The sequence below is a fragment of the Lutra lutra genome, chromosome 9 (genome assembly GCF_902655055.1).
Source record: "Lutra lutra chromosome 9, mLutLut1.2, whole genome shotgun sequence".
In the NCBI taxonomy this organism is placed as follows: domain Eukaryota; kingdom Metazoa; phylum Chordata; class Mammalia; order Carnivora; family Mustelidae; genus Lutra; species Lutra lutra.
In genome coordinates this window covers 133,939,904-133,964,633 of record NC_062286.1, presented here as the reverse complement: position 1 = coordinate 133,964,633, position 24,730 = coordinate 133,939,904, and the positions used below count along the sequence as shown (strand labels likewise).

Here is a 24,730-nt window from a genome sequence, read left to right as displayed (position 1 = left end):
TTTTGACCTTGCTGTCCCCTCCATCCAGAACACGGGTTCTCAAACTTGGCTGCCCATTGGAATCACCCGGGGAGTTCTTCAAAGACAGGATGATGCCCGAGTCCCACCCCAGAGATGGCAAGTCTGTCGGTCAGGGGTAGGGTCTGTGCGTGGACACATTTCAGAGGTCCCCTGGCGATTCTGCTGTGCTGCGAAGTTTGGAACCCTCCTGACCTTGCCTCCCCCACTCCTCCCACCCTCCAGTCCCTGGGTTCCTTCCTCACCTGAGGCTGCCGTTCACATGGCCCCTCAAGGAGGTCTCTTGTCCTGACCCCACAGGGTACTGGGGCCCCCACTGTGTGCTGACAACCCAATTTACTTGTCAGTCTCTCTCCCGTAAGGACAGAAACCAGAGGGTGTCAGCCAGGGCCTGCCACAGAGCAACTATCTCTAGAATGTTTGTTTAAAAAAAAAAAAAAAGTGAAAACAAGCATCTCCAGGCTGCCTGGCAGGAGAGAAAGGCCATGAGGAGATAGGTGGGGTGGGGGGGACTGTCCCCGGGTGCAGAGGTCTTGTCCCTTGAGAACCTGCTCATGGGTTCACTTCCTGCCCTGCAGAGGGGCCTGCCTCTGTTCATAGAATTTCAGAAAATACCAAAAACAGTTTTCCACCAAGTCCTGCCCACTCCCAGCGCAGAATGGAAATTCACTCTGCTCCTTTCGCAGGACCTGGGGGGCGGCTATATGATGGGAAGCGGCAGGTGGATTTTCTCACAAGCTCTTTCCAGTCTCTCCCTTTTCGTGACGTAACTGGGTGTCACCGAGGTCTAGTGAAGATACAATCAGTTACGCAGACCGCACGTCTTCAGCTGAATGATTTTTGACAATTCACCGCACCTGTGTGACCACGACTCAAAATGGGACACAGGACATTTCCTTCCCTCCTGGAACGGCCCTCGTTCCCGCCTATCAGGGCCTCCTCCCCACTCTCACACACCCAGGCAACCTCTGTTCTGATTCCCGTCACCGTAGAATGGCTTTGCCCATTCTGGTACTTACTTGATGGAATTCTGCAGTGTGGGCTCCTGGGGCTGGCCGCTTCTGCTCGGCACGCACGGTGGTTTTGAGATCCGTTGCTCTTATGGCATGACTCGATAGCGTATCCATTTTCTCACCGAGCACCATTCAGTTGTGCGACTTTAACGATTATTTTCCATTGATAGACGCTGGGCTTGTTGGCGGGTTCGGATGCTGTGGAGACGGCTACCATGAACCTTCTCGTTCTGGGTCTTTTGTGGACAAATGCTGAAGTCTACCCCCTTGGGCACCATTTGCATTTCCTTAATGACTCAGGGTGCTGAGCGCCCGGTTGTGTGCCTCTGGGCTGTTTCTGTGTCTTCTTTGGTGAAGTGTCCATTCAAAGCTTTTGCCCATTTTTTATTGGCAAAAATCTCAGACTTTTGTTGTTAATGTGCACCAGTTGTTTGGATAGTTGTTGTTTTGGATAGGAGTGTTTTGTCAGAGGTATGTACTATGAATATCTTCCCCAGTCCGTGGTTTGCCTATTTATTTTCTTATTTGTGTCTTCTCACGGGCATCGATATTTTATTTTGATGAAGTCCTGATTTATCATTTTCTTTTCCTTTGGGGTTAGTGCTCTTTGCATTCCCCCCAACAAAGCCCTCTACCTGTCTGAAGGAAACAAAGATACTGTCTTATGTTTTCTTCTAGAAGCTTTTTGATTCTGGCTTTTCGGTCTAGGGAAACACTCCATCTCAGGCTAATTTTTTGTATGGTGTGAGGTAGGGTCAAGGTCCATCATTCACCATCTGAAAATCTGCTTGTTTTATATGCCCTTTTCTGCAAGCAAGAGCTTGGAAAACCCAACTGTGTTCTTTCCCTCATCAATAGGCCTTTGCTGCTCTCCCTCACTCCCCCAGGTCTGGCTTGGGAGATGGGTGATCACTCAGGATTGCCTCATGAATGTCCTTAGAATCAGTGGGACCAGCCTGGCATATTCCCTCATTTGCTTCACGAAAGCAAAGATGCTTAACTTGTCCACCTGCTTCTGCCAGAAGCCGAGAGGACCCACCTAATTCATATGGGTTTCTTAATGTGAATTTTACCACTTAGAAATGTTTGGAGTGCATGATACACTCTTCTAGGCACTAGGGATAAAATAGTGATCAAAAGAAAGTCTTGGCCCTTGTGAAGGTCACACTCTAGCAGGGAAACCAACAATAAATAAGTAATGAAAACCACCATTCAAACAGCTAAGTGTGGTGATGGAAATAACAAGGACCATGTGTTGGTGACTTAGGGGTGGGGACCAGCAGCCTTGGGTATGCCCGATCAAGGGAGACCCTCTTGGAAGAGGTGACACATTAAGCTGGGTCTGAGTGGTTGGGAGAGCATGGCCCAGCTGAAGAATACAGTAAGTGCAAGGGCCCTGGGGCAGGATAAGTTCCGGGTCTTCAAGGAACAGAAGGGCAGCTGGGGAGGCTGTGTGGAGTGAATAGAGGTCAGGAGAGCTCTGGAGATGAAGCTGGGGTCTCAGATTTTATTCCAAGTGAAATGGGAAGCCTTGAGTTCCAAGTAGGGGACTAACATGATGGGATCTGTATTTTCAAACTTGTTTGGCACAGTGTCTGGTACACATAGATGTTCATAAATACTTGAAAAGCAACAACAGGACCTGGCAGGGAAGAGGTGAAGGAAGAGGAACAATTATCAGACACCTGCTGTGAGTCCAGCACTTTCCATGTTGCTGCTGAATCAGCAAAAACACGGGGAACTCAGTACTCAGTATCTGTTCCCATTTCACAGCTGGGAAAACAGAAACACAGAGAAGCTGAATAAATTGCTTATGGTCACACACTAGTAAGGGGCCAAACCAGAGATGACATTCACATCGTGCTGGACGTGGAGCGACAGCATGGGTGACAGATTAATTTAGGGCAGAACCCCAAAACTGGCATCCTCTCACATACCTAGGAGACCAGCTCAACAACCTTCAGAGGCCTGTGGGTGCCCAGCTACCCACCGCAGTAGATTATCTCCCGAGCTGCTATAGCAGTAAATCTGGGATGAAATTTGAGCATTGGACAGAGGGTGGCTAGGCCAGGCCTTTTTCAACCCCTGCTGCCCAAGGAGACTTCTAAGCAAGGACCAAGAAGCCACATTTCAGAAACACCAGAAATGTACAGGATGGGGAGAAGCAGTTTCGGGTGGTGATGAGGTCTGGGCCTGGGTTTGAAGCCTGCCTCTTCTCCTTAGTGGTAGGTAGTCGCAGGAAGTTCCATGCCTCAGTTTTCTCATCTGTAAAATGGGGATGGTAGCCGTACCTATCTCTTGGGGGTTAAATGCGTGTGTGTGTGTGTGTGTGTGTGTGTGTGTGTGTGTGTCCTACAGTTGGTGCCGGCTGAAACCACAGCAGGATAACCGAGTGCCTCTCCCGTGGTATGCCCCACACTTGCTGGTTGGCCACCCTTCCCGTGGCTCTGCACAGCAGCTTTGCATACACCTCTGCCTGCCACTCTGTCGCTGCCAAGAGACCACAGCCGAGGCAGCAGTAGGCGGGTGTGGGAGTTTAACAAACACGGGTTCGGGGAGTGGGCACCAAGCAGCACCCCCTGCCTCTGAGAAGGGACCTGGGTGGTTTTCTGGCCTGTGGAGTGGGTGGGCCGGGTGGCGAGTAGGGCCGGGTGGCGGGGTTTAGGGGTGAGGGGGCCAAGATTGGGGAGGCTGCCCTGCTGACCCATATGGTTATCTGATGGAAGGTTATGGCCCCTCACGGAGCTAGTTACACAGGGACAGGGAAGGCAAAGCCGCCCTGATTGAAAGTCTGCCATGTGCCCGCGGCTCTCACGTGTATTAACTTGTTTTCAGCCTCCTCATGGCCTCGCAAGGCTCACCCGAAGGACTTGCTCAATCCGTTCATTCAGAAACACTGACCGGTGCCAGTGAGCATTGGAGGCGTGAAATGCTGTCCTCTTGGAGCTTCTGTTCTCGCAGGCGGAAGTGCAGAAGCATTTTGTGATTTGCTGCAGCTGTGCCTGGCAAGGAGAGGGGCCGAGCCGGGGGTGACACTTGTGTCCTTCTGTCTGTCCAGGCTGGCTGAGGCCCACAACGGTCAGAAAGCTCCTCCAGCAGTCAGACGGAGAGTCATGCGGCTCTCAGGGAGGGTCTTGTGGTGTGGAGATACATGGGAATCATCTGATGGGGCCGCCTCTTAGCACTTTGGAGGAGCGTTATTATCTGTATCTGAGCAAGGAGAAGTCATAGTGTCCACCATGGCCCTACTGCTTTGTGAGTTCGGGGAGATGAGACCCACCAGCCCTGCAGGGTACATGTTACTGCTCCATATTCCATACAGGAAAGCTGAGGCCGCCCGAGGTCCGGAGTGAGAAGGTGGTCTTGTGTGCCGCGGGCCCCACGTGTCTGTGTACTCTGCACCTCACTCCCACGGGGTGAATGCTGACAGGTCTCGTGCAGAGTTGAACCCCACACTCAGGGAGATTTGCTATCCCACCTCCCACTTCCCAGGGAAGACCCCGGAATTGTCACGGCAGGGGCGGAGGGACCTAAGCGGCCGGTCTCAGGCGAGGCCCGAGTCAGCACTGTATTCTGAACTGGGCCGGGCTCACAGCCAAGGACGGCAGCCTGCTGTAGAGACAAGAAGGGTGGACAGCAGCTGGTGCGCTGCGGCCAGGGGTGGCCAGTGCTTGAGCCAGAATGAGACTGATGGGGGCCCATCCCTTACCCCACTCCCGCTGTCCCCTCTTGCCTGGGCTGGCTGGTGGCTTTCCCACTGGGAAAGCCTTTACTGAAAAGGGGCCCCTCAGGGTAGTAGAATCCCATGGTCTGCCTGTCTGCCTTATTTAGCTGTGAGCTCTCAGGCATACCCCTTCTCCTCTGGGAGACCCAGTGCTCCCAGCTGCAAAATGGGAATGATTCTTGCTTAGTGGTCCCTTGAAGCTCAGCAGTAAAAATAAACGTAACTAAGGTTCAGTGAGCCTGTCAAAATGCTACATGCTTCCCACGCACTGATACATTTAATTTGCAAATAGCCCTATGTGGTTGGTACTATGATTATTTTCATTTTATAGATGAGAAAAGGGAGACAGAGAGAAGTGACTTGCCCCAGGTCCCAAAGCTCGGAAGCCACCAAGCTGGGCTTTGAGCTCCGGCACTGACGTGGCAACATCCTTTTATCCACAACCCTAAATTCCCTCCTCGTGTGTTTTTTATGGTATCAACAAATACATGCGTGTAAAGTGCTTAGAATCCAAGGCACTCTCTGTCATCTGTAATTACTCGCTATTATTAGCCGAATCCAGCCACTCTACAGAATCAGATTGCTCGGACCAGCCTCTCCTGCCTGTCTCTTGAGGTTTTTTGGGTAGATCGTAATTCTTGGCCACATACCCCGATGACGGGTGAATTGTAGACAGGCAAGCCGTAATGTCCCGTTTCCAGTCTGACGCGGGCAGACCCACACGACCCCGAGCCGGTGCGAATCTCCCCCAGCCGCTGCCCGCTCCGCTCCCCACCAGCCACCTTTGCAGAAAAGCAAACACCCGAACTGGTTAAAACCAGCAGTGCCCCTGTTGATTCAGAGCCCATAAAACCCAGGAGCCCCGAACCCCTTTATGACCTGCCAGGATCTAGGGGCAGGAGGGAAGCCTGGGGGTTTCTTGGTGGGGCCACCTAGAAGCCTGCACTGGAACAGAGCGTTCTCGACTTCACCCACAGGGAGAGCCCAGCCCTCAGGATGGCTTTGACGTGACGGCTCTTGGGTTTGGGTAGAACAGTGCAGGGTGGATGGTTTGGATGGTCCAGAATTTCTAGTGGTTGGGAGGCCCAGTGAGATTCCGTGGGGACCGATGGGGGTTGGTGTGCACACCTGGGCTTCCTGTGAGCCCTCTCGCAGGTCTTGGATGGACCAATTAGCAGCCATCTTTGTGAGAAGTTGCATCAGAGAGAGAGAGGAGGAAGTGGACCCCAGGAGGGTAATTTTGGTTGCTGTTTGCCTCTCTTCAGTTCCTCTTTCAGAGGCTAATTGGATTTGTTTGCTTTACCTTGGGGCTCTCTGAGGATGCCGGGGGATCCCCTGGAGGAGGTCCCCTTGTCCTCAGGTGGCCTCTTTAAGTGTCAGAGTTGGCGCTCAAACAGATGTGTATAACAAGCCGCCTGGAAGGGTTGTTACCATTGCAAATTCTAGGCGATCTGGGTGCTGGAGATGGAGGGTGTGGTTTGAGCACCTGTATGATTATTAGGTGCCCCCTCCAACCGGGTCACCCGGCTGCAGGGGACCCGGGAGCCTTCTCTTGAGCAACTCTGCCGGTCGAGGTTGAGCAATCCAGTTTCTGGGTTGGGATCCACCAAGAGCAACAGTGACATGCACAGTAGCATGCATCGGCAGGCGGGACGTGGTGGGCGCGGGACGTGGTGGGCGCAGGCTGGGTGAAATGCAGAGTCTGAGGCAGCCACTTAGCCTGCGCCTGGCGCATGGAAACTGCTGGAGACACTACTACAGGGTCTCGTATCCGTAGCCTTGCTGGCTGGAATTGACTGAGCCACATACTTTTCCTGTGGGTTCCCTTGTGGGAGTCTTGGATCAGCCCATGAGGTGGGTCTGTGAACAGTCGCGACGCCCAGAGGGGGAACCAGGCTTAGAGGAGCCCCAGGCGAGGATCCCCCGAGCTAGGACCAGGGTGTCACCCGCGTGGGGCTGCCCCTTGAGGGCGCCGGAGCCGGGTGTCTGTTCCTCTGCGGCCTAAGAGACATTAATAGTGTCTTGGTCTGTGCTCCAGCAGGGCTGTCCCTGAAGGGTTAAAAAAGACAACAAATGAGAAAATGTTCTGGAAAGGGCTAAGCAAGAAATCGTGGCATTTTGAAAGTCGACAGTGAGAAAGAGTCGTTTCTCGAATGGTTACTGTGGGCCTGCCCCAGTGCTTTTGTCTTGCTTAAGATGCTTTTCTTACTGTGATAAAATACACATAACAAACTGCGCCGTTTGACCCGCTTGAAGGGTATAAATCCATGGCACGGAGGACACTCGTGGTGTACCACTGCCACCCTCTAGTTCCAGAGCTTGCCCCCCCCCAAAGGAGCCCCGTGCTCCCTGGCCCTTGGCGACCACCTGTCTGTGTTCCATCTCGGCGGATTCGCCCCGGTCCGAACGGTTTGTATCCGCGGGTCCCGGAAGAGCTGTCCCTTGGTGTTTGGCCTTGCGTTTAGCATCACATGTTCAAGGTTCCTCCAGGGTGTGGCCCGTAGCGTGCTCCGTTCCTTTTCGTGGCGGAATCGTGTTTCTCTGCGGGTCCGTCCGTCCGGGCATCGGTGGATGTCTGGGTGATTGGTATCTGCTATTTCGCCAAGTCTGTACTGCCCGAGCCCGCGTTTACACGCGGTATGTTCTCTCGAGATGCTGGTACCAGACCTACAAGGGCAGGAGAGGACAGCATTTTCCCGAGGAGGCATCTGTGATCCAGAGAGGTGAAGTGACTCGTTTAGGGTCACACAGCAGGGAGGTGGCCAACACAAGACTCAGAAACCATGTCTTTCTGACCCCAGAGCCCAAGCAGCAGTGAACCAGGAATTCTCCTTTGGCTCCCAGGTCCTGCGTTATCCTACCATTGATGGTCTCTGGCAGATCATACCTGGTGGGACCCACTGGAATCCTTAGAGGTCATTTAAAAAAACAAAAAAACAAATCTCTGCTGGGGTCCTCCCCTCAGAGCATTGAAGTCAGAATGTGTAGAACAGTGTTCTCAACCAGGGACAATTTTGGCCCCCTCCTCCCCAGGGCCATCCAGTTTTATGACTGGGGACAGTGCTTGTTGTCCACAGGGGAGGGCTGGCAGCCGGTTGGCGGGGAGGCCAGGGCTGCTGCTGATCTTCATACCGAAGGCGCCTGCATCAGGAGCACCCAGGCTGAGAGCCCCTGCTCAAGGGTTAGGGCCTGGGTGTCAGTGTTCTGTAAGTTTCCGGTCTCATTCTCATGTGCCCTCAGGGCCAGGAGCGCCTCTCAGACTTGCTAGTGGATAATAACCACGTGGATTCCCCTCTCCTTGTTGCACGACAGCTTGGGTTTCCTGCGTCTGGGGAGGGGGGCACCCGAGGCTCTGTCTTTCTGATAAGCTCCCCGGGATGCTGGTGCTCCGAGCTCTCGCCTCACCTTCAGGACTGGGGAATGGAAAAAGTACAGTTAGCTGGGCTGGACCCTTGTTCTCTCTTTTTAAACTATTGTTTAAAAAAAGAATGTTTTCCTGCCGATGAGGAGAAGGGGTGGGAAATGCAAATGCAGCCGAGGAAGAAAAAGGTGGTGGCTTGAAACTGCGAGGCTTTGCAGGGGGACGCCGTGAAGCTGCTCCGGGAAGGAGACTGCTGTGTTCACAGCAATGCACAGTGATTCACAGACCAGCTGTCGGGGCCAGCCTCCCACCCAGCGCCGAGAGTCACGGCCACAGCCGGTCCCCGGCCTGGCTGGCCGAGAGCCCACGGCTGGCTTGCCCAGTAGTGATGACTCAGGCTTTCCACCTGCAAAATGGGAGGGACGGCTCTTGTCGCCTCCCCACCCATGCCTGGGGCCAGAAGCCCCCAGCGGTCCCCCAGACTCATCAAAGGCAGATCTTAAAAGTCAGGACCTGCTTTTCCAGGCAATGCAACTGCTGTTTTCACTGCTAATAAATCTCCATTTGTGGCAGCTCAATTAGGAAGTCATACAAAACTCTTCTATTGAAAGAAGGGATTAATAACCCAGCCCATGTGGGAGAAATTAGCAGCTTCTGCAGTGAGGCCTTGTTAATATGTACTCTTAACTGGCAGCCCCTTGGAATAGCACTGGCTGGCCGGTCCCTGGGCTGAGCCCGGCCGGCGGCGAAACCAGCCAGGGATCACCATGAGTCATTGGGTTGCACTTTCAAGGTGAAGTGGCCGGGAGCATCCAGCTGGTCCACAACAGACTCCTGAAACGTTGCCAAGGGTGTGGTTGCTCCTGAAGGAGACGGTTTCAGGAGAGATGGAGGGGATGCTTGGCTACCTGGAGGTGCAGCCCAGCTGGCAGGGAAGGGTTCGCTTTGAGCCTCAGGCCTCACGCGGCTGCTGCCTGCCACAGCTCCCGGATGGGGAGGTCCTCGGGCCCCTGGCACGGAAAGGCCTGGCCCTCGGCCCAGTTCTCGGGCTTGGGAGGAACGCCAGGAGCTCGGGCTGACTCACAAGGGGAGGGCCGGCCTCTGCGGCCCACGCTGCTAAGGCGAGGCCTGAGCCGGCGGGTCACTCTTGCTGACAGGGACATGTCTGTCCCCCTGCCTAGGAAGGGTGGCTGGAGAGGGTCTCCGTTCTTTCCTGCAGCTGGCCCTCCAGAAAAATCGGGGTCTAGATGGAGTGACCAAAGGGTGGGGCTCTGGAGCTGGACAAACCAGAAGGATTCGGATCTAAGTCCCACCACACACCCTTGGCCCAGGGGTCACCTGACTTCTCTTAGCTGGAGTTTTCTCCCTAGGCAAATGTGAATAATTTTAATACTTCCTTCCTCTAAAAGTTGCTGGGAGCATTCAAGTATATCATCATAGCCCCATGCTTAGCGTAAGCCTGTCCTGTTTCTCTGTCTTTCATTCATCATAGACACAGGTGAGGCTATAGGTGTATGTAGAGAGATTGATAGGTATGTTCTTGTATGTATGAAGATATATTGAGGGGGCGCCTGGGTGGCTCAGTGGGTTAAAGCCTCTGCCTTCGGCTCAGGTCATGATCCCAGGGTCCTGGAATTGAGTCCCGCATCAGGCTCTCTGCTCAGCGGGGAGCCTGCTTCCCCCCCCCCCCCGCCCACTCTCTGCCTGCCTCTCTGCCTACTTGTGATCTCTGTCTGTCAAATAAACAAATAAAATCTTTAAAAAAAAAAAGATATATTGAGATATATCCGTATCTGCCTCCTTCTATCAATCCTACCATCAGTCCGTCCATCCTGAGTACCCCCTACTAAGTCCAAGGCACCGTTCCTGGCCCCCGGCTTACAGTAGTACACAAAGCTCCCTCCTGGGCTTACATTCTAGTAGAGAGAGATTTGAAAGGCAGGTGGACTAATTATGTAAGATAAAGGGGAGAGAAGGAGAGAGAGATAGAGAGAGAGCAGGGATAGCTGTTTTAAACCTCAAGGCGGGAGGGTGGAGGGGTACGGGGTAAGGAAACATCTCAGAGAAGGGGATGTCGGAGGAGAAACCTACAAGAAGTGAGAATGGGAGCCACCCAGGTAATCAGGAAGAACTTTCCAGAGGGGGGACTAGGAAGTACAAGCGCTCGCAGATCGGAGTGTGCTGGGTATGTTTGAGAGACTTTGAGAACATTCTAGAAGACTGGCTGGAACACAGCTGAGGCAGTGGGGTGGGGGTGGGGGGGTCCTTAAAAGTGAGGTCAGAGAGGTGATGGGACAACATCATGCTGTTTCACAGACCCAATTTAGGATTCCCAGTGAATTCCCAAGCAAGTATGTCTAAAACCTGCAGGAACCCGGCCCTAGCATTTAGCACGTATGATCCATTCAAGCATTTGTTGACCTCAAGTGCACGAGGAGAGAGTACGCTCCGGCAAAGGGACTCTCTTATGGAAAATTGATTTGCCCTTTTATGAAATAAAGATCAAATCTTGTTCACCTTGCCTTCCTATAAGGAGAACAGGCATCTCTCCCTTGATTCACAAAAAACCCCAAGTGGTTCATAGCAAACTAGTCCAAGCGACTGAGGGCCCTTTCACAGGAACATGGCATTTCCAGAGCCTGCAGTTGCTGGGGCCGCTGGTTCCATGTTTGCCATGACAACAGGTGACAAAGGGGGAGGGGTGCAGAGCGTGTTTGGTCGCCGTGAAAGCAGAAAGCCTCTTTTGAGCGGACTTCTCCTGCCGTCCCAGTGACTTCTCTTTCTCTGGCCCTCAGCCCAGCGATCCGCGCACGAGCTACCCATGGTGGAGAGACAGGACATCGACAGCTGCCTGGTTTACGGGGGCCAACAGATGATCCTCACCGGACAGAACTTCACGGCCGAGTCCAAAGTCGTGTTTACTGAGAAGACCACAGGTCAGGGGGCTTTTTGAGCTCTTCCGTTGTGCGCCAGCACCAGACCAAAGCACCGTCTTCTTTTCTTGCAAACAGCATCGCCTGCGGGGATCGGTTTTGTTGGGCTGGGCTTTCTAGTCTTCTCAGCTCGAGAACCTTCCGCAGCTGATGTCGCTACAGTTCGCGGTGGGGGAATCTACCATGCTAGATGGTAGACCATGTGCCCTCGCTGGTCCTGGGTTGTTCCATTGGATGATGAGGTTGAACCCCGACCCCAAACTTCCGTTTTGTTTTGTTTTTTCAACTATTTTTTTTTTAAAGATTTTATTTATTTTATTTGACAGAGAGAGATCACAAGTAGACAGAAAGGCAGGCAGAGAGAGAGAGAGAGAGAGAGGGAAGCAGGCTCCCTGCTGAGCAGAGAGCCCGATGCGGGACTCGATCCCAGGACCCTGAGATCATGACCTGAGCCGAAGGCAGCGGCTTAACCCACTGAGCCACCCAGGCGCCCCGTCAACTATTTTTTTAACATAGGCAAAACTTTTCAACTTTTTACTATTATCCAAAGGGGTGGCCGTTCAACATGGCCAGTAAGTTTGCCCTGGCCCTGGGTCTCCTGGGTGCAGATGCCAAGTTTGCCACCAGCTTGCTCTGTGATCGTAGGCACGTTACCTCCCCTTCTGGGTCTTCATTTCCTTATACACAGAATGATAATAACAAAGGTTCTTGCCCCACAGTGTTGTCGGGAAAGCTAACTAGGTTAATACCTGTTGAGTCATCGTAAGAGTGCCAGGCTTCTTGTGGGCCAGGAAGCATGAGCTACTTGTATTTTTATGACAAATGGTGCCGCAGCGAAGCTTCTACACCGTTAGGATTAACGAACTAATCTTGTATATGTGAGCGCCGGTCGCTGTGTACTCAGAGCCTAAAGTGGGATTTCTGTGTAGTCATTTTGAGAGCTTTAGTTCCCTTCTGGAAATCTATGCATTCAAACTTCCATCACCGCCATGTCAGGAATGGTTTCATCCCATCCCAGAAGTGCCATTTTATTTTTATTTTTATTTATTTTATATATTTTTTAAGATTTTATTTTATTTATTTGACAGACAGAGATCCTAAGTAGGCGGAGAGGCAGGCAGATAGAGAGGGGGGGGGGAAGCAGGCTCCCTGCTGAGCAGAGAGCCCGATGCAGGGCTTGATCCCAGAACCCCAGGATCATGACCTGAGCCGAAGGCAGAGGCTTAACCCACTGAGCCACCCAGGAGCCCGCCAATTTTTTTTTTTTTTTAATTAAAAAACATTTACCAAATTGGTGCTTCTCTTTACTACACACTCCTTTGCTATGAGAGGTTTAATGTTTTTGCTTATTGGCCATGTATATTCTTTGTTCCATATGCTGGGTATTAATAGCTTCTGCCAGTGAAGACATGGTAAAAAGAGAATGATCTAAAGCAGGATAAATTTCTTTCTTTTTTTTTTTTTTAAGATTTTATTTATTTATTTGAAAGAGAGAGAGAGTAAGCACAAGTGAGTGGAGGGGCAGAGGGAGAAGCAGACTCCCCACTGAGTGGGGAGCCCGATGTGGGACTCAGTCCCAGGACCCTGAGATCATGACCTGAGCTGAAGGCAGACGCTTCACCGACTGAGCCACCCAGGCACCCCAGGATGTAGGATAAATTTCAAGTTATGTACTTATTTGATGCTAGCCTAACTTTTTTCTCTAATGGACATGATTTCAGTAGGTTCATTCTAAGGTGATATTCATATTTGTTTGTTTACTGTCTTTAGGATGATACAGAGACTACACTAGGCAGGTTGTTCAGTTGTGAGGACAGTGCACTGCACAAGGGTGTCTCCTCTAAGGACTGCCATTCAAATGGGTACATCATCAATCTGTGTATTACTAAGACAGCCACTGGCAGGAGGAAGCAGGGTGTCATGGGGAAGGGGTGTTTCTTCTCAATTCACACAACGCCTCCTGTTGGTTTGGGCTGGCTCTGTGACTAGGCGTGACATTAAGGAAGGCTGTGGCCCTGGGGGCTGGAGATGGACAGGTGGGTTTGGAAGTGGTTTAAAGGGTATGTGGTCAGTCACCGTGGGTTTGAGGGGCCGAGGTGGTGTAGTGAGGGGTTAGGGATGCAGACATTTAAACAGATACATTGCATTCTATCCTAGGTTTATCTAATACTTCAGTTAGCCATTACTCATTTATTATGCCTTTGGCTGCTCCCAACTCCGTGCTATTATAAGTAACACAGAGATCAACATTCTCTCCATCCCTTTCGTCAGCTAGGTAAGAGCTCATGCTCTTTAGCCAAAATCCAGCACCACTGTTTTCTAGCTGTGTGACCACAGGCAGCTTACTTAACCTCTCTGGGCAATAGTTTTCTTGTCTGTGTGATGAGGATGAAGACAGTCCCACGTCCTAAGGTGGTCACAGGATTAAGAATTCCTACACGTTAAGTACTTAAAAAATGCTTGGTCCATAGTGCTCAGTACACATTAACTAATGCTATTTGGTATTATTTCCTAGACTTAAGGCCTCCCTATGGTGTGGTGGCTTCATGGAGGCATGCACAGTGTAAGCATCTTGGTTGGAGGCTTACTTTTCAGATGGTGGAACAATGTAAGTAAGTGAGTGCTACAAGAATCATCTAGGCTTTTGTAAACCAGTTGAGATAAGCAGACAGAGGCCAGAACAGAGAGGTTTCCCAGCGCCAGGTAGAGACATGGCCTTGGGTTGGCCAGCATAGGGGTAAGGCGATACGGAGGCACGGTGAGTTCTCCAGCTGGAGGGTGGCATGGGATGTAAATGACGGAGCCCACGTTAGCTGCTCCAGCTCTGATGGCCTCCTATGCGAGGACACCGCCGAGTGTGCCTTCCGTGGACCCCCTCAAGAAGCCTCTGGGCTCATGACCCCTTGTCAGCAGAGGGGAAAATGCGGGCGATAAACAGATGTCTTGTTACCCACACCCAGGTTGGCAGGTGTCGTCGGGGGCAGGTGGGCCACTGATGGAACTGGGATCGGGGTGGCTTGGAGAGAGGCCTGGTCCTACCAGGTCCCTCACAGAGTTAGGAACCAGCCGGCTTTCATGGTTCCCAGGAGCTCAGGTACTTGGGACGCTGCGTGGGGGCGTCGCCTATTTGTCGAGTGAATGAACAATGGCATTTCCTCTCCAGCTTGCTTTCTCTTGGTTTCAGGAGAAATTTCAGTTTACCTCTTGGAGGGAGGAGAACAGTCTGCTTCAGCTTGGAAAAGTTGTGTATTAATAAGGAATAAGGAGTAATTAAGGAATTAATTAATAATTGAAGGATTACTAAGGAAGCCTACTAGCGGCTGTCTGTGCTCTCTGACGGTCGCTTTCCACGGACTGTCTCCTCTAAGCTGGGACCTGTGGGGGGCAGCCAGCCAAGCGTGGAGAAGAGAGGCGGCTCACCCACAGGACACAGCCAGCATTGTCCTCATGTCCAACCTCCCTGGGCCTCAGTTTCCCTCTCTCTGAAATGAGGTACTAATGCCGCCTCCCACCCCCACTCAGAGTTAAGTGGAGGGCGCACACAGGCAGTGTGCCCTTAGGGCGCGGGGAGCTGCTCACTGAATGTTTGCTGTTGTCCTTCCGGTCAGAATGGCTCAGGCCATGGTGGCAAGCACAGGCTCTGAGCTCAGGAGGCCTGGGGGTGACTCCATGATGTGCGTTTTACTAAATACACATTTGGTGTCCTGGGTAAGTCCTGTCCCCTCTCTGAGCCCGAGTCTCCTCTTTGGTAAAATACAGGGGACTTGCTTCTCACGAGAGAAGAGCAGATGACAGGAGTTGGGGGTACAGATCCTGGCACATTATAGATGCTAAGGAAACATTAGTCTTTATGATTATCATTATATTTAGGCTGTGGAATAACAAAGATGAGTTAGATTTTACCTCATGGAACCAGGGGGACATTGAAAAACAATAATAATGATGAGCCCTGTGCCCGGCCTTGTTCAGGTACTTGGTGTGTACTAAGTCACGGGGTCCCTCATGACAACTCTACCAGAGAGCTCTTCTAACTTTCCTAAGGAGAGACTGAGCACAGAGAGGTTAAGTCACTTCCTGAAGATCACACAGCTGCTAACTGGCAGTGCAGGATTTGACCCCAGGCAGACTGGTTCTAGAATCCGCACCCTTGACTGTGAGCTCTTCTGTCTGAGGAAGCTCAGAACCAGGTTAATTTGCCCAAAGTCCCTTCAGCTGTTTTGAGCCACTGAGGTGAATCGTTTTGTGGTGACACAGACCTTTGGATTTTACAGTGGGGTCACCGGGTTCGAGAGGACCCGTGCAGAGCTCTTTCATGCCTAGCTTAGGGAATCCAGGACGAACGGGGTTTCTGGATTGGTGGCTGCAGAAAAGCAAAGGTCTCGGAGATGCGCCTGTGCTCCCCTTGCCCAAGTGGTGGGCTTCCCTCCCTCGAGGGATGTCTGGCTCCTCGGGGCCCCGACAGACAGGGGGCGCATCTTGTGTTTGCAGGGAGTTGGTCCTGCTCCCTTGACCCCAAGCACCCGCCTCCCAGCCCGGGGACAGCCTTCTGCAGGGGGAATCCCTGTTGCTCAACTTCGTTTTTCCAAAACGCATCCCCGTTCCCATCTCCATGGATAGTTGGGCTGGCAAGGGCGCTGCGGGGCGGGGCGGAGTGGAACGGGTTGAAGTTTTCCAAGGAAGGGGAACCCCAGCTGGTTCTCACATTAAGGAAAGGTGACAGCCTCCTGCGCTAATCTTAGCCCCCAAGTTGGGTCATCGGCACCACCAGCTCCAACGTTCTTTTTATAGCTGTCGGCCGAAATGGGATTGGAAGCTTGCACTCCAGCAGGATGACATATTGGAGAAGGATGGAAAAACAGTAGGAGAGGGGCAGCATGGTGTTTCTTAAGTTAGAAAAGCCTGGTGTTTTGGAAAATGGCATTTTATTTATAGCAGCAGTAATAATAATGACTATTATATTATTTTTATTGCTATTTTTAATCATTTTCATGACTTCCAGGAGCCTGTAGGATCTGGCCATTGCCCATCCCTCTGAATTCAGCTTTTTGGACTGTCGCCTCACTTACTTGGCTGTAGGTACACCTGAATTCACTCTGTCCTTAAGCACCCCATGATGGTTTCTGCCTCAGGACCTTTGCTTTCACTGTCTCGCCTTAGAATGCCCCTTCTCCATTTCTTTACAAGGCTGCATCCTCCTGTGTCTTCAAGGCTCAGCACAGAGGTGACTTTCTCAATGAGCCCCTTCTTGCCCATCTGCTTAGAAATTGTTCAGCATCCCTCCCCGCCCCACCCTCGGAATACTGTCACCTTCTGTCCCATTGTCCTGCTCTGTTTTCTCGGTGGCACCTCGCACAGCTGAAATTATCTTACCTGTTGGTTTATCTGATCTCCCACACTAGACTCTTAGTTCCTCAAGTGTGGGGACTTGGTGTTGGCTGCTGTATCTGCAGCATCTAGAACAATCCCTGGGATTCATACTGTTGAATGGGTATCTTCTCCTTGAGTTGTCACATCGGCCCCAAGAGGCAGGTGACATGATGCTCATTTATAGTCTAGGTAACTGAGTCACATACAGGTCAAGCCACAGGCCCCAGGTCAGCCCGCAGCTGATGACAGAGCTGGAAACCCCAAACGGCATTTATCATCAACACCCGCCCCCAACACGGCCCCCAAGGAAGCACTCTAGTCACATCCACAAGGACAAAGAAAAACCAAACAGGATAATCAGGATCTTCCCTATTTACCATCCTCCATAATTGCCTAAAAGCCTTCATATATTCTCTGAAATTTAAAAAATGTGTAACCTTCCAGGCAAAGTTCAGGCGAAGTCCAGGCCGTTCCTGACTTCAGCTGGTAACCCTGGCCCCCGGCCACCCAGGCCTCAGGCGGAGTTGGGGGTCCCAGCAAAACATTGCAAAACAGGAAAAAATCTAAGGACACAAAAATAAAAGTGATGTGGCAGCGGAAACAGGGTTGCCATGGCTCTGAGCGACTCGCCGCTTCTGGGTGGGATCCAATGTTTTGGAAGGTTCCTCCACATGACACAGGGTTTTGGAATTTTTCAGCTGGTAAATCTTTCTTAATTCAGGCCCCCGGCCCCAGCCAAGTAGCTCCCTGGCTCTCGGTGTCCTGCGGGGGTGTAGGTTGGAAACCTGCCTGCCTGGGATTACTCAGCTTTGAAACTTAAATTGTTTGAAGAGAATTTGTGTTTTGTTTTGCTGGACGATTTTCTTGGAACAGTCTGATGGCAGAGGCTCCCATCACCTGTTGAGAGGGCAAATTGATTTTTTAGAAAGGAGGCGTGGGTGGTGGAATTCCCTCTTTCCCACTGAGTCATCATATCCTAATATGAGTCATTTTATTACTTGGAGGTTCCCAAAGGTTGTATTTTGAGCTTTGTTTAATAAATACAAATGCACATGCTTAAAATAAAATTTTTTTGCTATATTAAGTATCTTTCCACGAATTAGTATCCTAGAAACCTTGGAACCACCTGAAAGAAGGCATCTGCTCCTGCCACCTGTTTTTCCTCTGCGGGTTTGGTTTTGCCCAATGTGGCGTTTTCTTTTAAAACAATAGACCTGGTGTGGGAGTCTCTCTAGACGGGGCTTCCCTCTGGGAAAGGTCAGACTCCAGGCTGGGCTGGGGCATGACTAAGGCCCTGCAGACCTTTGCCCTCGGTGACTCACGTCCACAGTGTCATCGGCCCCCTGGACTGAAGCCCCTTACACAGCTGGCTGGGACGCAAAGCTCGCCTCCAAGGCTAGAGGCCAGGTCGTTGCCCCAGAGCCCTGCTGGAGATCGAGCAAAGGGTCTCATTTTCAGTCCCTTGCTTGTAAGGACAGGCTGTTGTGTGAAAGAATCCTGTAGTTCATTCTGTTTGGAAGCCTTTGAAGGAAGACCCAGAGAAATGAGTTTTCTAGCTAACTTGGGTTCAGGCATTTGCACCATCAGACATCATTCTCGATGCCAGTGTCTGATGTAAATTGCAATTAGCAGGGTGAAGTCCCACCCCCCAGCCCCGCCCGTGCCACACATGCCTGCAAGAAAATCATAATCTCTTTTATTAATAAACACCCTCTTGTATTTTTTCTACATTTTTGGTGATGTGCTCTTTTTAAAAGATAAACATTGTACATATTTAAGGTATAAGCAGGCTGGAGTTTGGATCATCTAGCAGACTTGGCTCAAAGTCTGGATAGGTCCCATATTATGTGCTTCGGGACTCAGTTTCCCCATCTCTAAAGTGGGCTTCCTGGTGTTTCAGCAATGAAAGGAGATCAGGGATCTAAAAGTGTCCGGCACATAGTAGGTGCTCAGAAGATGTCAGCTGACCTTCCATGTGCCCCCGGGAGCTCAGTTTACCCAACACGGAGCCAGGGGGGTGGGGCTGTGTTGGTTTCATGTCCTAGAGAAGAGTTCTCTGGGCACAGGGGAGTTTCTCTTCTCCCTCAAGCCATCCCACACCCGCTGCCATGGCCTCCCCCAGGAGCTGGAGGGAGCTTGACTGATGGCCGCTCCCTGCCCCCATCTTACAGGTGGGGAAGCTGACTCACATGGTGAGGTTGACAGACTTCCTTGAGGTGGTAGAGCTTGTGGGTGGAGGGCTGGGTCCCAAACCCCCACTTCCTGGTTCCCAGAGCCATGGGCTGGGACGCAGTGGTTGGGGCCATCTGAAGGTGACTGAGAAGTGTTGCCCCTCGGGGCGGGGGGGGAGGGGGCAGAAAGATGGGCAGAAGTCCAGCCTTTGTGGAAAACAACCCAGTGATGCTCTTTTAGCCTCCCCAGCTTCCATAACGCTCCCCGGGTATTTACTGAACACCTACTATGTGCAGGCACGGCGCCAGGCACTGGGAACCCATTATAGAGGAAGTCCCTGTGCTCAGCGGGTGGCCGGTCTCAGGCCTGTTGGTGAGCGGGCCACTCCGAGATGGGGAACGTGCTCTGAAGACAGTGAAGCCAGGTCAGAGGAGCTAGACAAAGGGCTTGGAGGTGAGGGGGTATAATATAGGAGGCTCAGTGAAATTCAGATCTCAGACAACATGGGTCTGTGGTATGAGTATGTCCCATGCAATGGCACAGGATTTGGGACATACTTGTAGTAGAAAAGAAGTCCCTGATTTCTGAAAATCATATTTAACTGGATGTCCTATATTTTTATTTAATAAATTTGGCAACCCTGGAGAGTGGGATCAGGGAGGGCTTCCCTGAGGAGGTGGCTTTGCACAGAAGCCTATAGGCAGAAAAGAGGGAGCTGCACAGATTGTCAGAAGAGGGTCTCAGGCAGAAGTAACTGCCCAGTGCCTCAGTCCCAGTATGGGGACGAGCCTGGGGTGTTTGAGGAAATGAAAGCAGGCCCAGGCCATGGGGGCAGTGCGAGAGCATGGGGAAGATGGCACCAACCAAGCCTGGAGAGGTCTCTGGGGTGGAGCAGGGGTGCATGGGGCTCAGGCCATGCCTGGGTTTGTAGGCACAGAGAAGAGTTTGGATTTTGTTACAAAAGTAACTAGGAGCTCTTGTCCTACACGGGAGTGACATGATCTAATTTGTATCTAATTTGTAAGATTGTGGTGGCAATCTGGATGAAGGATGGACTCAAGGGTTGGGGGGACTAGTGGAAGGTGCTGTGAGCCTCCACTGCAGTCGTCCGGGCTGGGGATGGCAGGGAGGGGGGGTGCTGCTGAGCCCACCGAGGGGTGCTGGGTCATCAGGAGAGAAGTGGGGTGTTGGGAATCGAGGCGAGGACATGTGGGCAGTTGTACCATGGCAGTGGGTGAAATCCGCAGCTCTGGGACCCTCCTGCCCACCTCCCAGCCCCCACCCCCATCTGCTCGGCTCATTAAGCCCCTACACCCAGGGAGTACGCATTTTTCTGCTAGTCAGCAGTTGTAAGGGCGGACTGGAAGGACTGCAGCCATCTTCATTTAGCTAAATTTAAAAGCAGGGCCAGGACTGGGAAGCATCACACATGATTTCCTAATGCAAACTGACACTTTGATTTCCTCCCCGTTTGCCTGGAGCCCGTGCTCACGGCCTGCGTGAGGTTGGGTTTGCTCTCCTCCTTCTGAAAGCTCCCTTATTCCTCCTTCGAGTGCTGGCAGGAGCCCATCCAGACTGACTGCTAAGACCCCAGCCCGGAGCCAGTGCCCACCCTCCCACTTCCTGACGCGTTGGGTTCAGGAGCGTCCAAAAGCGGACATAAGGCAACGGTCGGGTAGGGGCCGTGAGTCCGCAGACTTGCTGGTTCCTGGGGTGCGTTCCTTCGGCGCAGTGGCCAGGCCGCCACCAAGCCTAGAATGTTCTTTGAACCATGCCCACCCTCCATCCTGTGTTTTTTTGTTCTTGCAAGGTCTTGCTAAGTCTTTTCGAGACCCAGCCCCTTTGCCCAAAGAACCTGGCTCTTTTCTCTTCCCCTCTGAGTAAGACTTGGAAGGGCCCTTTCCATGCTGGCTGCCAGTCCCTGTTAATTTAGGACAGAGGAAATTTGCCCAAACATCTGCTCAAGGGACTGAAATCTTTCATCTCATCTCAGCGCAGAGCCCAGAAGCAGACTTGGTCATCTTGGGGCCTCTTCTGCTCTGGGCAGGTTTTCCCTGAGTCCCAGACCTGGAGGCTCGGCCGGGAGGTGGGTTGTAGACAACTCAACTCCGTTGCTCGGGTTGCATGTGAGTGAATGTCCTCAGCGTCATTCCAGGTGCGTTCCCTGTCACTCAGGTCCCAGAAAAGATTCTTCACAAAGGGTTCGCAGTCTCTCCTTGCAAGGTCTTTATGCTGGCGAGGCCAGTGTCTGGCTATGGGCCAAGCCCTGGGAAATCCTGAGGTCCCCTCATTCCTTTAGTCCACTGGTGTTTACGGAGCACTCGTTACATGCCAGACAACAGTTCTGCTGGGATGAAGCAGAGAACGAGACAGGCGCATCACGCTGCTCTAGCAGGGGAAGGAGACGGAAAGCCAAGGGGCTGAGAAAATGAGATCAGAGGATGGGAGGGGATGGGGGGCAGATCAAGGGAGACCAGGAAGGCCCTGGTCTGAGTGAGGTCTGCAGAAGAGCAAGTGTGGTTGTTGGGGAGATGGAGACGGCTCGTGTGGCTGGAGGGAAACTGAGGAAGGAGGCAGAGTTCCCGTCCCAGGAGAGGTGAAGAACCTTGGGTCCTCACTTGGGAGCTCTGGTGGGCCTGGCTAGAGCAGGGAAGGCATGTGGGGCTTGTACCATGGTCTAGCAACCTGCACAGGGCCCACTGTGCAGTGGGAGCTTGGTCGGTGTTTCTGGTCCACACCTGGCTTCCATCCAAGACGGCAGCCCCAGAGAGCCCCTGGGAGACGGGCAGATCAACAAGCAGTTGCAATATGCTTTTTCCCCAGGAAAAAAGCTTTCTCTTAAAAACAAATAAATAAATAAATAAATAACACTAAAAAATGCACGCAATGTGGAGCCTCTGGATGGTGCATTCAGTTTAAGTGTGCCACTTGTTTCTGCTCAGGTTGTGATCTCAGGGCCCTGAGATCGAGTCCCGCGTCAGGCTCCGTGCTCAGCCTGGAGTCTGCCTGAGACTCTCTCTCCCTCTCCCTCTGCCCCGACACCCTGCGCTCTCTTGCTTTAAAATAAATAAAATAAATCTTTAAAAAAAAAATGCATGCAGTGTACTTCCACCCAGGTTCTAGAACAGCGTTGTAGAAGATGTGGGTTCCTGGGCTGGTTTTGTCCAGTCTGGCCGCAGCGGCGCGTGTTCCTTGAGTCTGTGCCACACACACTGGGCTGTGGTACTTACCAGTTCCTGCTTTTTAATAGGAAGGGAATACGTTTCCAGCACAAAGAATAAGGTCATTCTCATTGTAAGTGCTGCCCAGCGTTCTTAGACCTGATCTACCTGATTTTCCATACCTAAGCTGACGGGCATGTCATTACCGTAGCCCCCTGTCAGTGAATACTTCCGGTGGCCGTTTTATCCGTTCAGAGTGAGAGAGGTGCTGCAATGCAATGAAACAAAGAACAGGGACACCCACCAGAACACTTGCGTCAAGATGACCGGCCAGTTCATTCCCCCCAGAGTCAGACCTATGCGACACCAAATTCTCAAATAATCATAGCAGTACTCACTATGGGCTGAGCATTTTGCTAAGCATCTTACATATAATCTACTTGAATTTTTGCCAACTCTTTGAAATCAGTGAATGAACTCTACCATTTTGCTTATGAGGAAACTAAGGCACAGAGAGGTTAAGCTACTACTCAAAGGCCACACAGCAAGTAAATAGCAATGATTGAGCTTGAACGTAGAGGGAGGTTGTTCAGGCAGAGAACCCTGCCAGCAATTATGGTGAGTTCCTCTGCCTCCTGGAAGCTCAATTCAGAGGATGGGATTAGTGTGTTCTCTCGGTGAAACCCCAGGACTTGTGTGCTACGGAAGGCAGGGTGGGGGAAGGGAAGACGAGCCTAGGGAAATAGTCTTGAGGTATTTTGCAAACCACACACTTCCCATGGAGACCAGTTCCCTTGAGTATGCCTTCCACATGCTACCTAAAATTGGGGATGGCAATGTCAGCTTTCAGTTCCTCTTGGGGACTTATTTGTTGGGAACAACAAGGCTAGACTCTTAAAGCTGCCATCTGGGCTTCTGAGGCTTAAAGACAAAAGGAAGAAACGGCCTCTGGGTTTGGCTCATGATTTAGGGGGTTTTTTTTGTTTGTTTTTAAGATTTATATATTTATTTGAGAGAGAGAGAGAGAGAGAGAGAGAGATGTGCATGCACTGGGGAGAGGCAGAGGGAGAGAGAGAGAGAATCCTAAGCAGACTCCTGCCGTGCGCAGAGCCTGATGCAGGGGTCCATCTCAAAAACCCTTGAGATCAAGACCTGAGCTGAAACCAAAAGTCAGATGCTTAACTGACTGAGCCACCTAGGCACCCCATGATTTAGGTTTTGATTTTTCATTTCTTTGAGCTGTCTCTCTTCTTTAAAGTTGAGGTCGTGGTGAAAAGGCCCATCCGAAAGGAAAGGAGTTGGACACCGTGTCCACCCACCTCCCATAACAGACACTGTCCCTTTGTGAATTCCCTCCACTCGTGCCTGCAGGCCAGGGTATTTATAATTTATAATTATAATCAGAGAAATGTGTATTATTTTCTGATTAAAATATGCTTGTGGTTTTTTAAATTATGACACATTGTGGAATATATGCAAAAAATGATAAGACCGTATTGGAAAGAACGTGTTGCCATGAGCCATAATAATTCTGCTCACCACCATCTGCCACACATTTCTCCTATGCTGTGTGTCTGTTGGGAACAAATCTGTGGGGTACAGGTCCTATGATTGTCCCCGTAGTTTGGATAAGAGGCCGAGAGAGGGAAAGTGCCTTTTCTGAGCTTACACTGTGAATGGCCTGTAGTATGGCCTGTAGGGGGCTTAGAGGTTTTGTAATGCAATGTGGCCATTCAAAATGAGATTTCACTAAAAATGCAGGGTTTCCAAGCTGGGTCTGTCTGCTCTGGGGTTTGGGGTTCACAGGAACAAATCAGCGCTGTGGTGCCGCAGAGGGCAAGTCTGTTCTGGCCACAGAACATGCTGGAGATGGCTTGGTTACAGTAGCCACATACCTGAAGGCCCCACAGAGAGCCCTGGAGTGAACAGGCATTGCCCCATCAGCCCCACGGGCTTTTTCTTCCCTGACCTGCTGTCCAGAGCTCTAGGGACCACGCTGTGTGGAGGCCCCCCAGGCCAGGGGTGAGGCCATGGGCCGTCTGGCTGCATGGGCCTCTGGGGAAGTCCTGCCTGGCGGGTCCTGTTTGCTCTGCCTGGAGCCCAGAGGAAGGGGGCAGGAGGGAGGGAGAGTTTTTAGGTGAGTGGCTGTTATGGGGACATCCTTCTGCACCTGAATCTGGGGAAAACCCTGTGGACACCCTGGGGGCCGTCCTGGGCACTAGGTCCTGATTCTGAAGAAAAGAAAGGTCAAGTCCTCAGAGCAAAGGGCCTAGGGTCTGGGAGGAAGGAAAGCTAGTTGTTTTCGCATCCTGACAGCCGGGGGTCCTTGCTGTGGGCGGGTGGGATACAGTAGCAGAGAAGGATGCTGACCAAGAGAATATTGGATGGTGGTGTTTTCTGGCCAAAATGTCAAGCATCCTTGTGGAAGACCTCAGATGCATCCCAGTGGAGGGGGATCTGCAGAAACCTGACCCCCCCCCCCCCCCCGCCCACGCCCATGTTGTGCAAGGCGGCACCTGCTTCTCTCAGAGGCCCCTGTGGGGTGGGGCATGGGAAGTAAAGGAGAGATGTGGGGGCTGGGGAGGCGGTGCTGTGGTTGAATGGGGAGCACAGTGCCGTCTGAAGAGGCCAGGGTCTTGTGTGGGTGTCCGGAATGGTCAGATCACGTGAATTTTTTTTTTTTCTCTAAGAGCCGAGTCTGCATTTTTAGGTGAAATCTCATTTTGAAATGGCGGCAGCTAATGAAAAAAAATCTCCAAAAAGGCCACCACCTCACTCTACAGGCCACAAAACAGGCCTGGTCTCTAGGGGGAGGCCAATAGCTTTAAAAAAAAAAAAAACGTGGTGAAATATACAAATTACAATATTGATCCCTGTAACCATTTGTAAGCGAAACCTTCAGTGGCATTAAATCTCTCAGTGTGGTACCATCATTGTTACCACTATCACTTTTTAGGATATTTTTATTTTTCAAAACAGAG

At 51.6% G+C, this 24,730-nt stretch overlaps 1 protein-coding gene across 1 annotated transcript in view; it reads left to right on the top strand.

The window, feature by feature from the left end:
• NFATC2 (nuclear factor of activated T cells 2) overlaps nucleotides 1-24,730 on the top strand; it is a 139,924-nt gene that overhangs the window by 67,640 nt on the left and 47,554 nt on the right. Inside the window, 1 exon segment of the mRNA XM_047744765.1 lies at nucleotides 10,912-11,052. Coding sequence (XP_047600721.1) covers nucleotides 10,912-11,052 — 141 coding nt within the window.